The following is a 15568-nucleotide window of genomic DNA, read 5'->3' as shown; positions in this document are numbered from 1 at the left end:
AATTAGGTTTCTTACCAGATGTAGTTTTGTTGGCATTTCTCCCAAAGACAAACTCCGCCGTGATCGGCACCATGTTGTTTTGTCACATGACTCCGTAGTACGTCGAGGGTTTAACCATTTACTGACAGCCCAGAGTCTTCTGAACTGAGATCAGTTGATTTAACTTCATTTAAATTATGCTTTGCATATAGTGAATCCAAAATAAAACATCTACGCATGTGTACACGGGTCGCACAAGGATATATTCAATATGTGTAAGTCGCTTTTTTCCATGAAATTACAAAAGAATGGGGACTTTTAAGCCTCAAAAAAAAGATGCAAATGCACCATAAACACATCATAAATGTAGTACATTCAACTTATGAGCTACATTCCAAGTCTTCTGAAACCATACAATTGCTTTGTGTGAGAAACAGACCAGAAAAAGTTGTTATTCAGTCACCATCCATTGTAATTGTGTAATTGCATTGGAGAGAGATCAGCCAGTACAATCTTCAGAATATCTCCTTTTGTGTTCCACTCTAAAGAAAGTCATATGGATTTGAAAGGACATCACGGTGTGTACATGACAACAGAAATGACATTTTGGGCTGAACTGTTTCTTTAAATATCCCCCATTTTTGGCTGACATCTGTAAATGTGCATGTTTCAGAGAGAGTGACCTATCTGGGGCAGAAGTTGTGTTACGTGGTGTTTCCTCAGGATGACCTCTCAGAAATACAGCCCCTTAAAGAGAAAACAGTCAAATCTGAGCTGTGAGCATCACCAGAACCTGCACTCCTGTTTGGAATAGTTTTTGAGGGTTTTCCATGTCATTTGCATCTCAGCCATTACTGCAGAAGAAACAAACGTTTTTCATTTATGGCAAAGACATCATATTTCTTAGTTGCTCTCCCTTTGCATATATTTGTTTTGGACATCACTTTTTAATTGAATGCACTCTCCTCTTATCACAGGGGAATTCCTATGTCCTTTTAATGTTTTCTGTGGGGTTTTTTCCGTTTTGAGAACTGTTTGTGTATTCCTGTGTGCCTTACAGGATTTCTCTCTACCTTTACTACTATTAGACTTTTTAGTAGTTCATTGAAGTTCCCTTTTGAGCGAAGAGGACATGTGAAGGCTAATGGAGCCTTTGTGCCTCTTTGTTAACCTTGTCATCAGTGAATCAGAACTTTCTCACCTATAGGACTAGACCTAGTCCTCCTAATAATTACTTAGTCCCTCAAGCGAAAAAAAGTGATAATATATAGCTATGCTCAACTCTCTATGCAAAAATAATCTATGCAACCTAAAGTAGTAGCTTTATTTTTTGCTCATACTGTATTTACCTCTAATAGAGACAGAGGAATTGCACCTTTGCCATGCTTCCTGAAAAAGCACTAATCTTTTGCCACTGTTTAACAGAGGCTCTCCCCCAGCACTCGTAAGCACTGCCAGAAACTGCTGCCACCTTATGCTTATAATAGGAACAATAGGATGGCTCATAATTCATTTTTCTTTTCAATGGCCAACGTTATCTACATAAAAGGTGCTTGTAATTTCAAAAGACTATCTTAGGCAGACACTTTCAACTGCTGTATATGCTAGGAGATGTATTCCTTCACCCACTAATGTCTTTAGGTAACCAAGACATTTGTCTCTTTGACTGGGATGCCTTTTTTTGGATGGGAATGGGTAAAACTTTGGCCAATTTTCGGTATTCCACTGAGCTACGCACAAGCAATAATATATGTCACTACATTTTTAAACTGACAACCAAACCGATTCTCCGCCCACTAGATTTGATACTGAGATTAGAATCTTTTGTACTTACAGTAAATGTCACTTGAGTGCCCTCTTCTGGTCACATCTGTTTAAACATGTGCCCATACCCTATATAGTGAAAGCACTTCAGTGCTTTTCCCTCTCCCTGGGTCCAGCTCAGTGTCTCTCAGTGATATGAGGAATAACTCTGTTAACATGTCCGTTAGCAGCAAAGCATTTTGTCATAATGCACAGTACAGTGAAATCTTATTGTAAATATAGCTTCAAGATTCAAATACATCAGGGATTCATTGTGAGATCGCATTCCTGAAGTCATATGTATTATGTATACATGTGTTCCATAATGTATGCACTATAGACATGTATGCTGATATACTTGTGTTTTGTAAAAATGTTAAAGGTGTTTATCATTAACAATATTATCACATAAAATTTAATTCTGAAAACAAGTTTCTAAAATTGTGCTACTGTGTGTATTGAAACTGTTGTGAGTAAAATTGACCTTATCCAACTATCCAGGGCATTGTTCATGGGTACTGTAGATGATGTTTATGAATGACTATACTTCACCCAAACAACAAGAAGTTAGTCTGTGTCTAATAAAGTAATGTGTGTTTAATGCAGTTACAAGGAAATACAAAGGATTATGGAACTCCTTCAAAAACATATCAAACATTACAACCTTTCTTGACCATTACCACAAATAGTTGAAAAGTTAAATATAAACATTTTTGTTTATATTATGAGCCTAGAGGATCGACCCTGATAGGATCCGAGACAAATAGGTTTCAAAATGAAAACAGGCATCAAGCTCTGAAGTGCTTCATTCACACAGAAAGACACAAAAACAGTATGAGGGAGGGGCACTGCAGGAAAGTCTGATTGAATATAACATAATTGACTCTCCAATACTGCTGAAAAACAATAGCATACATGGTCACCAGCACATGTTGTGTTCCAACAAGAAAGACCACCAGATAGACCCGCATAAACCAGTCTAGAACAGCATGAGAAATGAATGCTGGTTAAGCTGGTCTTTTCAGCAGGGAAGATATTAAAATACATGAGAAAATATCTCACATCCATACTAGTCACATATGAACGGATCAGATGCTGTAAGTAATTCATACTTTGCTGTATTGAACCTACTGTCAACAACATTAAAGGAAATAAAGTGTATGATTTCTCCAAATGGCACACTGAATCTAAACCCATCATATTGTATTAAAACACCTCCTGCAATTCTATAAACTGTCCATCTTTGAAATGGCACATTCTTGGACCTATCAGAAGAGAAATCCTGCATTCGGTGAATGTTAGATGAAGATGTGTGAAATAACAGGCACTCAGCCAATGAGATGAAAGAACAGATTGTGCATTCAGCTTATTAGTTGTATTGGTTGTTATTTGCAAGCCAGTATCAGGACAGAATGTCATAAAGCAGCAAGTTGGACTTATGTGGCACATTACATTGGATATTTCATTATACAGAAGACATACATTCATGGAAAAGTGAGCAACATAATCTTACTGGCAAACAAGAACATGGACATTAATTTGAATGATATTGTAAATGTAACCGATGTAGCAGATATGAAAAACAAAGACATCAACTTTTACACCTGATGAAGACGCAGGCGTAAGCTCAAATACACGAGATATTTAGTCATTTTTCCACTATTCTGTGATTTTAGAAAATCCTGATGGCTTCACAACTCTTGAGTACATCTACAAAAGTTAAAGGAATATTCCAGGTTCAATACAAGTTAAGCTCATTCAACAGCATTTGTGGCATAATATTGATTAAAACAAAAATTAATTTTGACGTACCCTTCCTTTTCTTAAAAACAAAAAACTGGGTTCCAAATGAGGCACTTAGAATGGAAGTGAATGGGGGCCAATTCCATAAACATTAAAATAATCACTGTTTCAAAAGTATAGCAACAAGACATAATATGTGTTAACATGATTTTAGTGTGATAAAATCGCTTACTAACCTTTTCTGTGTAAAGTTATAACCAATTTTACAACTTTGTTGCCATGACAATATAATGTCAACAAACAAATTTACAGCTCAAATAATACACAAGTTTTAACAGAAGAATGAATGTAAGTGCTTTTGGCCCCATTCACTTCCATTGTAAATGCCTCACTGCACTTCCAAAACATTTTTAAGAAAATGAGGGACAATTAATCAGTATTATGCTACAAATACTGTCGATTGAGCTCAACTTGTATTGAACCTGGAATATTCTTTTAACTGGTTCTCTCTCATAAACATTATACATTCCCTGAGTTCTACTTCCCTTAAGAAAAGACTCACTGTCCTCTGCATGGGGAAAAACCTTAACATTGATTTATGTCTATGGCGGACCTGCCATAATATAATAGTTTGGAACCAGACTGCCAAAACATGATTCAGGAAACAGTTCCAGCATTAATCTTTCATATAGTGTATAAAACCTATATATTTTAAGAGGCCTTAAAATCCAATAATGCAGATAATGCACAGAATGCAACCAACATTCAAACATTCACAACCCGAGTGTGTAGCAAACTGTAGTATACATTCTAAGACCACTGGCTGGTTATGAAAGGTGCTCTGATACAAATAAAATTCAAAAGTATTTCACTCAATAGGCGACACAGTGAATCACTTAAAAGGCGTTGAGGAGGTGAGAGGAGAGCTCTGTAAATCTATCCATAACAGAATGTTAGAGGCAGAGATACATATTCTCTGTTATAATATATTTCCACTTGGAAAAGTATATATGCTCAGTCCTAGTACCACATACATGATCATTATAGCCACATTCATAAGGTTTTTTGCTGATTTCTACCAATCATTTATTATTGAATGCTAGAGCCGAACTATGAGATTATCTTTTCAAGTATGACAACAAACATGTATCTCAGCAGAGGTCCACTCCTACATGTTCTACTATGACATAAGAATCATAAGAATCAAATATTCTGGACCTAAAATGCTTAAAACGGTATGAGTCTGGATGGAATGCTATTCACTTAACCTGGTAAGGCCCAGTGTGTTGGCGCAAATTCAGAATAGGGAGGGTTATAAATGCTTCTCAGTGCACTAAAAGAGTCTCATCATCCTCTTCCTCACTACTTGTGAGTATGCAAAGCCTGACACAGTCACCGGGCACATCTTCTGTTCCTGATGATTTCCTGGTGTCCTCTATGGGACTGTGTCCAGGACTCGAATCTGTGTATGCATCTGTTTGTGGTCGTCTGGGTGTAGGAAGACTTCTCTGCTCGTCAGACTGACCACTGGAGGATGTTGGTGACTCGGGAGAAGAAAGAGGCGAGATACCCACAGAGGTGTAACGTAAGAGGGATACTCCTCTGAGCTCTGCAGCCAGGTCCTGCACAAGCCTTCTGGAGGCTCTGGACCTGTTTGAGCTGTGTTTAGGGCCATCAAGAGTTCCAGGTGGACTGTCTATGTCTTTTCGTTTAGGGGAAGGGTCTTGAGTGCTGGGTTTGGATCTCATTCTTGTCCCAGACAGTTCTAAACATCTGTCATCATCACCATCATCTTCAACATCTTCATCCTCCAGGGTGTCAGAGGTGGAGTGGGGCGAGACGGGGGAGGGGGGAGAGAGAGGAGAGGGAGGCGACTCTCTGTCAGGAAAGCAGAGGGCCTCAGTATGAGCCTGCAGGGCTAAGCCCAGTGCCATAGCGGAACAGGGAGATGGAGTCTGCCCCACACACTCCTGCACCTCCTCTGTGCCACCATCTGCTGTGTTGTAGCTGTGGAGGCTCAAAAAAGTGTGTGTGTTTGTGTGTGTATGGCCAGGAGGTGTGAGGAGAGGAATCTGACCACGTGACCGAGAGCCTAGATGGAACAGTCGGCTCCAGAGGCGTCCAAGTCGCCGTCTTGATGAGGAACGACGAGACGAGTGACGGCGAATCTGTCTCCGCATAGCTGAACGGAGATTCTGCAGAACAGATGCCTGAGAGAAGAGAAAACGAGGCTGTAAGGAAAAGACTAACAGTCTCTTTAATGGGTTGTTGTACTATATTGGTGTTGGTCATTCAGCTGACAAAACATTGAAAAGTATCTGTCCAAAAAAATTCCAGTAAACAAAAACGCCAGAAACACGAGTTGTAAAAAAATGTATGTAACCTATGAGCTTAATACAGAGCATGCCATTGTACACACTGTAAGTCTGCCCCTAACTGCCTGATTTTTTTTTTCTAACTTTGTAAGATCCTGTAGCTGAACTGGCAGCAACACCAAGGTTATACAGTATGTTCAATTCACAGGGACCTGATAAAATGTAAATGTAGTTGTTTTGCATATGTGCATAATTAAAAGAAATAGTTAACCCAAAATAATAATTCTCACATCATTTACTTACCATTTTGCCATCTCAAACTTGTATGGCTTCCTTTCTTTTGTGGAATACAAACAAAGATGTTTTAACCTCCTGAGACCCGAGCGTGATTGCTGTCTGCATTTTCCATTTCTCTTTTTGATTTATAACTAGTAGCACCAAATAAAGATGCCAAAAATAAAATCTAAAGCAAATCATTTTTCAAAACATTTATGTCCCATATGTGGACAGTGGGGCTTTGAAATTTGTGAAAGTTTAAAAAATACTAAGCTATAGAAAGACAGTTTTTTTGTTTTTCAGAGTGTTGGTTATTCATGTTTTTGAGACGTTACAGACATTACAGCTGATTTTCAGTAAACCTGCTTTAATTGGAACAATGTTTTTTGGGAAAAGCAAAAATAAAAAACTATACAAATAAAAATTATTTGATTTGATTTGACTTATGCTACAATGTTTTTTGTACTTTGGCAACAAAATCTCACTGTTCTCTCTTTGCACTGTCAAAAAACCAAGTGATAGCCAGTGCTGAAGCATTTTACCAATCAGAAATTAGCATAATTAATTCTGATACAAGTAATGGCCAGCATCATCCAATCACTGCCAACCACGTTAAAATAAAATTATACATTATAAATTCTGAATCTAATTGTCCCATGTCTGCCAAACATGTTGAGTGGTTAAAACATCATCTGCAGCCTGAAACTGAACTTTTGATAGGAAGTTAGGATTAAATCTTCTTAGGAAATTTATAGGATACTCCCTTGCTCCATATTTAGTGAATGATTTAACCTCCATTGTGCTGTCTGTCTCCATTGGTCTCAGAAAAGTTTGAAATACACCGTATTTTCATTCTGACTCCATATAAAGCCTCTGAAAGCAAAACATTTTCTCAATGTGAAAATGCAAAGTAAATATAGGATTTCTAATGAAAACCTTTTGCTATTGTACACATCAAAGTCGCTCAAATTTAAAAAATGGCATATCGGATGAAACTAGAGACTCTTTTGACTCAAACAGGTTTCAGTGTAAAAACTTAATTAGGTTTCTTACCAGATGTAGTTTTGTTGGCGTTTCTCCCAAAGACAAACTCTGCTGTGATGGCACAATATTGTTTTTTTTTACATGACCCCGTATGTCAAAATGTAACCTTTTACTGACAGCCCAGAGTCTCCTGAACTGAGATCAGTTGGTTTAAATTAAATTAAATTATGCGTTGCATATAGCAAAGCCAAACTACAACGTCCACGGGTGTTCGCGGAGTCACACGAGGTTAATAGAGATATGCGTCAAGCACGAGGAAGTGTAATCGAGCTTGAAATCATGATTGCATCTAGGAGACTGTTATGTCAAGATTTATAGTGAAAAAGGAGTTACATTTTGGTCTGTTTCTCATGCCAAATTAAACCACATGAGTCATATGGATTACCTTTATGCTGCATGCCTTTATGTCAGTTTTGGAGCTTGGAATCAAATCTCCATCAAAATATCTTCATTTGAGTTCCGCAGAAGAAAGAAAGTCATATGAGTTTGAGATGGCATAAGGGTAAGTACATGATGAGAGAATTATCATTTTGGGTGAACTATTTCTTTAAAGGGAAAATTTGAAGAATTTTTCTAAACATAGAATTTTTTATTCTGGTAAAATGTACCAGAAAACACTCAAAATAGTAGGAAAAAGCTAATTATTTTCAAGTTTAGACTGAACTATCTGTACGTTCCACTGTATATTTTGCATATGGCTGCATTGAGAGTAAACTTGACTTGACTTCCCTTGATATTCTCCAATTGGCATGGGGATAGCCCTTGCCTTTTTATTACTTGTTTAAAATCCCTCATTCACATACTAACTCACTGCTAACTTCAAGGCCAGATAGAGGATATTTGCATTTTTGCATACCTGTGTGGGATTGTACACAGGGAAGTCATCAACTGGAGGGATGAGTCCTTGAGCTATAAGTTGACCGTAAGAGGGTGGAGCCTCTCTCTGAACAAACTCCGCCTCTAGTCGGGTCATCTGGGTTTCAAAAGCTCTAATGAGGGAGGTAAGAGAGATGAATCAGAAAAAGATGAATATAGATCAAGTTTATTTTTAAAAAAATATTTAGATGCTGATTAATGCGTTTTAAAAAAGAAAGAAAAATGGCTTCTTCGGATTTGTTTAAGTTTAGAGTTTGATTTTTATGGTTGGTGTGCAAGCCAAATTCTACTTGAAACGAGTCCACTTGAAATGGTGGTTGGTGGTATGTATCATTTGCCTTTTATTTTATAATGCATTCCTAATTGCTGCTCGTCTCAACTGAAATCACTGAAAGTGCAAGTAACTCATATTCTTTGCATTTCTTGCAATGCACCCATAGGAGAAATTGCAAGTGTCGTTTTGTGAGTGTTTTTTTTTTGGTTTTTCCCCTTTTACACCCAATTTGGAATGCAAATTTGCAATTCCCTCGTGGTCGCGTGGTCGCGTAGTGATTTGCCTCAATCCGGGTGGCGGAGGATGAATCCCAGTTGCCTCCGCATCTGAGACCATCAACCCGCGCATCTTATCACGTGGCTTGTTGAGCGCGTTGCCACGGAGGCATAGCGCGTGTGGAGGCTTCATGCCATCCACCGCGGCATCCGCGCTCAACTCACCAGGCACCCCACCGAGAATGAACCACATTATAGCAACCATGAGGAGGTTACCCCATGTGACTCTACCCTCCCTAGCAATCGGGCCAATTTGGTTGCTTAGGAGACCTGGCTGGAGTCACTCAGCACGCCCTGGGATTCGAACTAGCACACTAGCGAACTCCAGGGGTGGTAGCCAGCATCTTTTACTACTGAGCTACCCAGGCCCCCGTTTTGTGAGTGTTTAAGTAAAAGCAAAGGGACTACACTATCAATAAAACAGTGAGGCAGGCATCTTCTCCTTCTGAGTCGTTACCTAGTTTCAGTATTAAACAGCTGCTACTACTGCTCAGGGTGGTACACACACTGATGAGGCAAATGTACCATGGTTCAGAGCCACATAAAATAGTGTGAGAAGAGACCTGCAGAGGCAGGAGGAGGGCTTTGAATCGAACTCTGGTTCAGACCAAACAATCAAAACAACTGTGTAAAAATAGCCTAAAAGGAAAGCTACTATTCTCCATTACATTCAGGCAGTGCATTTCTTGAGAATTACCAGGAGCTGTTCCTTAACACAGTACTAGTTTGACAGTTTGACGAAGTACAATTTTTTGGGATTCTGCTGTGCTATTACAAGGCTAATATGATAAAAGCTGTGCATGACCCCCCAGAGCAGCATATGAGCCTTTACTGCAGTACCCAATTATGTTTAAAGTGACACAAGTGTGGGGGGCCTGGGTAGCTCAGTGGTAAAGACACTGGCTATCACCACTGGAGTTCGTTAGTTTGAATCCCAGGGCATGCTGAGTGACTCCAGCCAGGTCTCCTAAGCAACCAAATTGGCCCAGTTGCTAGGGAGGGTAGAGTCACATGGGGTAACCTCCTCGTGGTCACTATAATGTGGTTCATTCTCGGTGGGGCACGTGGTGAGTTGAGTGTGGTTGCCTGCGGTGGATGGCGTTAAGCCTCCATATGCGCTATGTCTCTGTGGCAATGCGCTCAACAAGCCACATGATAAAATGTGCGGGTTGACGGTCTCAGATGCAGAGGCAACTGGGATTTGTCCTCCGCCACCCGGACTGAGGCGAATCACTACGCGACCATGAGGACTTAAAAGCACATTGGGAATTGGGCATTCCAAATTGGGAGAAAAAAATAAATAAATTGACACAAGTGTGAGTATATCATACAGCAGAGTATGGACCTCTCCTCCAAAAGCTCTCTTTCTCTCTTTGGCATCAACTTGGGCTTCTAGCTTGCAATAATATGGTTCAAGATTAAAGCAGTTAGTCACCACTGATTATATGTGTGTGAAGGAGGCAAAATGATTAGGACTACAGTGTGAATACATTCAGCACAAAATAAGAATATAAATCAGCAAAGGAATAAACAGGAAGATAAAGACTGACAAAGAGAGTGAGGGAGGATGAGACAAAGGGCAATACAAACAAAAGACATTTTGAAGGTCTTAAATTATGAATTATATATTGTGAGCACAATATACTTTGACAGAAAATAAAGAAGGATGCAGGGATCTTTAGACTTTTATTCTGAGCCATTTTCCTGTATGAACAGTGAATTTCCATGACTGTCCCATGACCTTTCCAGTCGATTTTGATGAGTTAATGGGGATTTTTAGAAATCATTTAAATTCAAACCCATAAATCTGCTAATGAATCATTCAGACCGATTTGTAAACTGTTTCGACTGATCCATTGAAAATAATTCACCCAAAAGAACAATTTGCTCACACACTGGACATCACTATGGCTTGCACAAAAAAGTTTTTCTCTAAACAAGGGCAAAATCTTTGATTTCAATATCTAAATGATTTTTTAAGAACAGAACAACATGTTCAGAAATTATATTCACTATAGAAGTTTCCACGACTTTAAGATTTTATTAAAGGGATAGTTCACCCAAAAATTAAAATTCTGCCATCATCATTTTGTTCCAAACCCATATGACTTTCTTTCTTCTGTGGAACACAAAAGATGTTAACCCTTTCAGCTCAGATTGGGACCACGTGAAAAAAATTACTATCAAAATATGACTAACTACTGTCTTGACCAAGCTTTGAAATTTGCACACAAATCAGAAGTGTTCTGTTTTGATAATTTATGAAAACTCTTGCACTGTATATATTATTGTAATCGTTAAAAACATCAAACTGATCAAATAGCCATGTGTCATATGTCATTGGAAAGCTCTCAAAGAGTAGAATACAACCAACCTATTTGTTTTACTCAGAAAAAAATAGCGAGTAATAGCTAAGTAAATGTCTTTGGCTTACATGTTACATGTAAACAGGTGTTGATTGTAAGCAGTGTTTTCACTTATAACTTCACAAAACACACACAGAACATAATATATCACATATCAATACTTAGAGGAGGGGATTCCCTTTAAACGAGCCACACACAACGTAATAGGATGCATAGCTTTCCAGCATGATGACTTCATGTTTGTTTGTTTGTTTGTTTTTAACGCCATGCCAGCTTCTATGGCTATTTCCATGGCGAGAAATGTGTATAGAACTCTATATAAGGTTTTTTAAATCTATTTTTCCTAAAAACTCTAAAATTGCGTTAGGTTTCACTTTGTTAAAAATTTTCTTCCAGAGTGTTTACTGAATAAAATGACCAGTACAGTATAATAAAATATGTTTTAGGGATAATGGATTCTGGCAGAAGGTACATGTTGGTGAATCTTCTCCCAATATTAAAAACTTGTGTCATCCTGGAGTGACCTTCTCGACAGCGGGTGTAGACGATCTGGTCCCAGCGATTTGAAAACAGAGAGAAGCTTATTTTGCCAACAATAGGGCTGATTTCATGGAGTTTGTTCATGGTGCACTGATCCCACTCAGTTTGCCATTTGTTTTTAATATATTAATTTATTATGGGTTTTAGGTCAGTGGGAGGTATTGGACACTTTTTGAGATCCGCTGATAATGCCTCTTTTGCAGCAGTGTCTGCTTCCTTATTTCCTAGGATTCCTCAGAGTCCAGGTATCCAGCAGAAGCAAATGTTAAAATTTTGGGCCTCCAGATCCAGCAGTTTGCATAGAATATTTACAAGCATTGGGTGATATTTTTTTAGAGATGACATTGCTTGAAGACATGATTTTGAATCTGTAATTATCAGAAGGTTTCTCTGTTGCATAGTCTTTATGAATTTCAGTGCTAAGATGATAGCGTTTGCCTCAGCTATAAAAATTGAGCTGTGATTGGGGATGGATATTCTATTTTTTTGGTGGTTGATCACAAATGCTGATGATACATGGTCCTCAGATTTTGATCCATCTGTATATATAGGGGTAGGTGATGGAAATATGTCACTAATGTAGAGGAGTTCTTGTTGAAAGTAATGTTTCAGATTTTTTGTTTCTTGTTAGGTCTAAAATTATTTTTGGTTTTTTAAAGTTCCAGGGGGGGATTTTACAGAAGTGTATCTGTTCCAGTATGCTCAGATCTACTTTGAGATTTTGTAAATGTGGTTTGATCCGTAGTCCAAAAGGTCAGATCCAGGCGTGATCGAATTAGTGTTCTGTAGAGATTTGAAAGAACTGAACTTTCTGCACCCCAATTTGTTTTAGCTAGAATGTTTAAAACGTTCATGGCTTTAAGACATTTATCTTTTAAAATCTTTGTGTGAGGGATAAAACTCAGTTTACTGTCAAGAGTTATTCCAAGGAATTTGGTTTCCTTAACAACTCTGATGTGTTCACCATTCATGAATATCTCTGGGTCAAGATGGAGAGAGCGTAGCTTGCAAAAATGCATACAAACAGTTTTAGTCTTGAAAACTTAAAACCACTTGATACTGACCAGGACTGCATTCTGTTAATTGTCAGCTGGATTTTCTGTTCAATTTTATTCATGGATTTGCCTCTGTAGCAAATACCAATGTCATCCACATAAAGACTGCAATGGATATCTGACCTGATGGCTTTGATAAAATGATAAATGATAAAATGCTTCCTTGTGGTACTCCTAGCTCTTGTTTATGTGGGTCAGAGGTATTACCTACTCTGACTTTAAAATGTCTGTTTGATAAAAAATTAGCAATGAAAATGGGTAATTGTCCTCTAAAGCCAAGTTTATATAAATCCTTTAAAATACCGAACTTCCAAGTGGTGTCATATGCTTTCTCCAAATAAAAAAAGACAGCCACTTCATGTTCTTTTCTGATGAAAGCATCTCATACTTAGCTTTCAAGGCTGATGAGGTGATCTACAGTGCTTCTTTCTTTTCTGAAGCCACACCGAACTTTACTTCTGAGATGTTGCGATTCCAGGATCCATACTAGACGTTCATTAACGATTCTCTCCATGGTTTTCTTTAAGCAACTTGTCAGGGCTATCGGGCGGTAGTTGTTGAGGTCATTATGATCTTTTCCTGCTTTTGGGATGGGAATGATTATCACTTCTTTCCAAGTGAGTGGAATATACCCTGATATCCAAATAGAGTTAAAAAGTTTTAACAGTAGAGGCAGGATAATGTGAGGCACATTTTTTATAAACTGATAGTGAATATCATCTGGTCCAACTGCCGTGTCATGTGCTCTGTTTATAGCTCATGTCAATTCTTCCATTGTGAACGGTTGATTATAGGGTTCCTTATTATTAGATGAAAAATGTATATTTTTCTTTTCATCCTGTGCTAGGAAAACTTGGAAGGCATTAAGGCAATTTTCAGTGGAGGAGTTCTTTTCAAAAGTTTCTGCTAGGGTATTTGCAATCTCTTGTTTTGAAGTTAGAATAGAGTCTTGATATTTGATGTGCTGAATTTGAGCTCCATCATTCCTGCCCTTCATCCTTCGAATCAGATTCCAGACCTTTTTTGTTGAGGTACTTGTTGTCAGACCAGATACAAATTGTCTCCAACTTTTCCTTTTAGCTTCATTAATTATTCTTTGAGCTTGTGCCCAACATATTTTAACCATAACAAAATTTTCATTTGTTGGCCTTCTGAAGAATAATCTTTCAGCTTTCTTCCATTCTTTTATAGCTGTCTTGCATTTATCATCAAACCATGGCATCCGTTTGCATTTTGTGTTTGATAATGTTTTTGGAATGGTATCATTTGCTATGGAGATGAGTGTGCTGGTGAAGTGTTTAATAACATCTGGATCATCTTCAGAGGCTTCATTAAACCTTTCATAGCAAAGCGTTTGAAAATGATACCAGTTAACTTTTTTAAACTGCCATCTTGGTATTCTGAGAGCTTCTTCTCTACTTTTTAGGGTTAATATTAATTGAAAGTGGTCACTACCACATAGGTCATGCCATACTTTCCATGAAAGGTCTAAAAATAATTCAGGTTCGCAAATTGGTATTAGGATTCAGATCGCTGCCACAAGAGGTGGAAGTCATCCAAATAAGGGCAGAGAGGATCGTTCACTCTAATCACATATGGCACACCAACAATTTTTTCTTTTCTTTTTTTTTTTTTTTTTTTTTTAGAGTTAAAAACCTTTAATTTTGGGAATGCCACTGAAACAGGAAATCTTTAAAAACACCTTCAGAGCAGGCCTGGGTAGCTCAGCGAGTAAAGACGCTAACTACCACCCCTGGAGTCGCGAGTTCGAATCCAGGGTGTGCTGAGTGACTCCAGCCAGGTCTCCTAAGCAACCAAATTGGCCCGGTTGCTAGGGAGGGTAGAGTCACATGGGGTAACCTCCTCGTGGTCGCTATAATGTGGTTCTCGCTCTCGGTGGGGTGAGTTGTGCATGGATGCCACAGAGAATAGCATGATGCACTATGTCTCTGCGGTAATGCGCTCAACAAGCCACGTGATAAGATGTGCGGATTGACAGTCTCAGACACAGAGGCAACTGAGATTCGTCCTCCGCCACCCGGATTGAGGTGAGTCACTACACCACCACGAGGACCTAGAGCACATTGGGAATTGGGTATTCCAAATTGGGGAGAAAAGGGGAGAAAAAAAACACCTTCAGAGCTTAAAGGGTTAGTCTCAGTCACCATTCACTATAATTGCATCTTTTTTCCATACAATGAAAGTATATGTTGACTGAGGCCATCAGTCTGCATAGCGTCTTTTCTGTTTTACGGAAGAAAGAAATTCATACAGGTTTGAAATGACATGAGGGTGAATAAACTTTCATTTTTGGGTGAACTATCCCTTTCATTTCCATGACTTTTCCAGTTCTGATATACACAATTTTTAAATTCCCTGATATTTCAGGTTTTCCATGACTGTGGGAAATTAAGGATAAAATAAATAAAGAACACATCTCCCTCACCTGTACTCTCTTGTCCTGAGCAAGTATAGTTTAAAGGCACAACCCAGTGCAATGACCAGCAGCAGGCCACAGACCAAGCTGCCAATCAGAGCTGCTGTGATCACTTTCCTGGGTACGGAGGCCAGACAGTCTCTTTCATCACTGCCATCGAGACAGTCCTCCTGCCCATCACACCGCCACGTCTCAAATATGCACAGGTTGGTTCCACAGTGGAAGTTTCCGGGCTGACAGTTAAAGCAGTTCTTTTCATCTGAGCCTTCTGGGCACTTTTTCTGGTTGTTACACCTCTCAGAGGCCGGGTAACACACCCCACTGCCACCCTCGCAGGGATACTCGCCCGGTCGGCACAGCGGGCAGTCCTCCTCGTCACGTCCTCCAGGACAGTGCCAGTAGCCGTCACAACGCTGCAGGTCTGAGTAACAGCCCTCATCTGTGCCACATGGATGCTCACCTCGAAAGCAATACCCTTTAACCTGCAGAGAGAGAGATGGACACAGTGTCAGTTAGAGCTCTAAACATAAACAATAATACTGAATGACAAAATGTTATGATGATATGAAGAGAAATACTCACAAA

At 38.9% G+C, this 15568-nt stretch overlaps 2 protein-coding genes across 3 annotated transcripts in view; one reads left to right on the top strand and one right to left on the bottom strand.

Moving 5' to 3' along the window:
* Positions 1 to 2293, top strand: part of slc7a10a (solute carrier family 7 member 10a) — a 37560-nt gene extending 35267 nt beyond the window's left edge. Inside the window, exon 11 of the mRNA XM_051720677.1 lies at positions 653 to 2293. Within this exon, the coding sequence (XP_051576637.1) occupies positions 653 to 759 (107 nt within the window). The 3' untranslated portion in view covers positions 760 to 2293. The remainder of the gene's footprint in view (positions 1 to 652) is intronic.
* A 66-nt stretch (positions 2294 to 2359) lies between these two features.
* The window catches only part of LOC127453895 (low-density lipoprotein receptor-related protein 3-like), a 35351-nt gene continuing 22142 nt past the window's right edge, over positions 2360 to 15568 (bottom strand). For both annotated transcript variants that reach the window (XM_051720665.1, XM_051720656.1), the window contains exons 6-8: positions 14993 to 15465; positions 8017 to 8149; positions 2360 to 5735 (exon numbers count right to left, since the gene is read on the bottom strand). In XM_051720665.1, the coding sequence (XP_051576625.1) occupies positions 4851 to 5735; positions 8017 to 8149; positions 14993 to 15465 (1491 nt within the window). In that variant the 3' untranslated portion in view covers positions 2360 to 4850. The remainder of the gene's footprint in view (positions 5736 to 8016; positions 8150 to 14992; positions 15466 to 15568) is intronic.

The sequence above is a fragment of the Myxocyprinus asiaticus genome, chromosome 2 (assembly GCF_019703515.2).
Source record: "Myxocyprinus asiaticus isolate MX2 ecotype Aquarium Trade chromosome 2, UBuf_Myxa_2, whole genome shotgun sequence".
Taxonomy (NCBI): domain Eukaryota; kingdom Metazoa; phylum Chordata; class Actinopteri; order Cypriniformes; family Catostomidae; genus Myxocyprinus; species Myxocyprinus asiaticus.
This window is presented reverse-complemented; position numbering and strand designations above follow the sequence as displayed.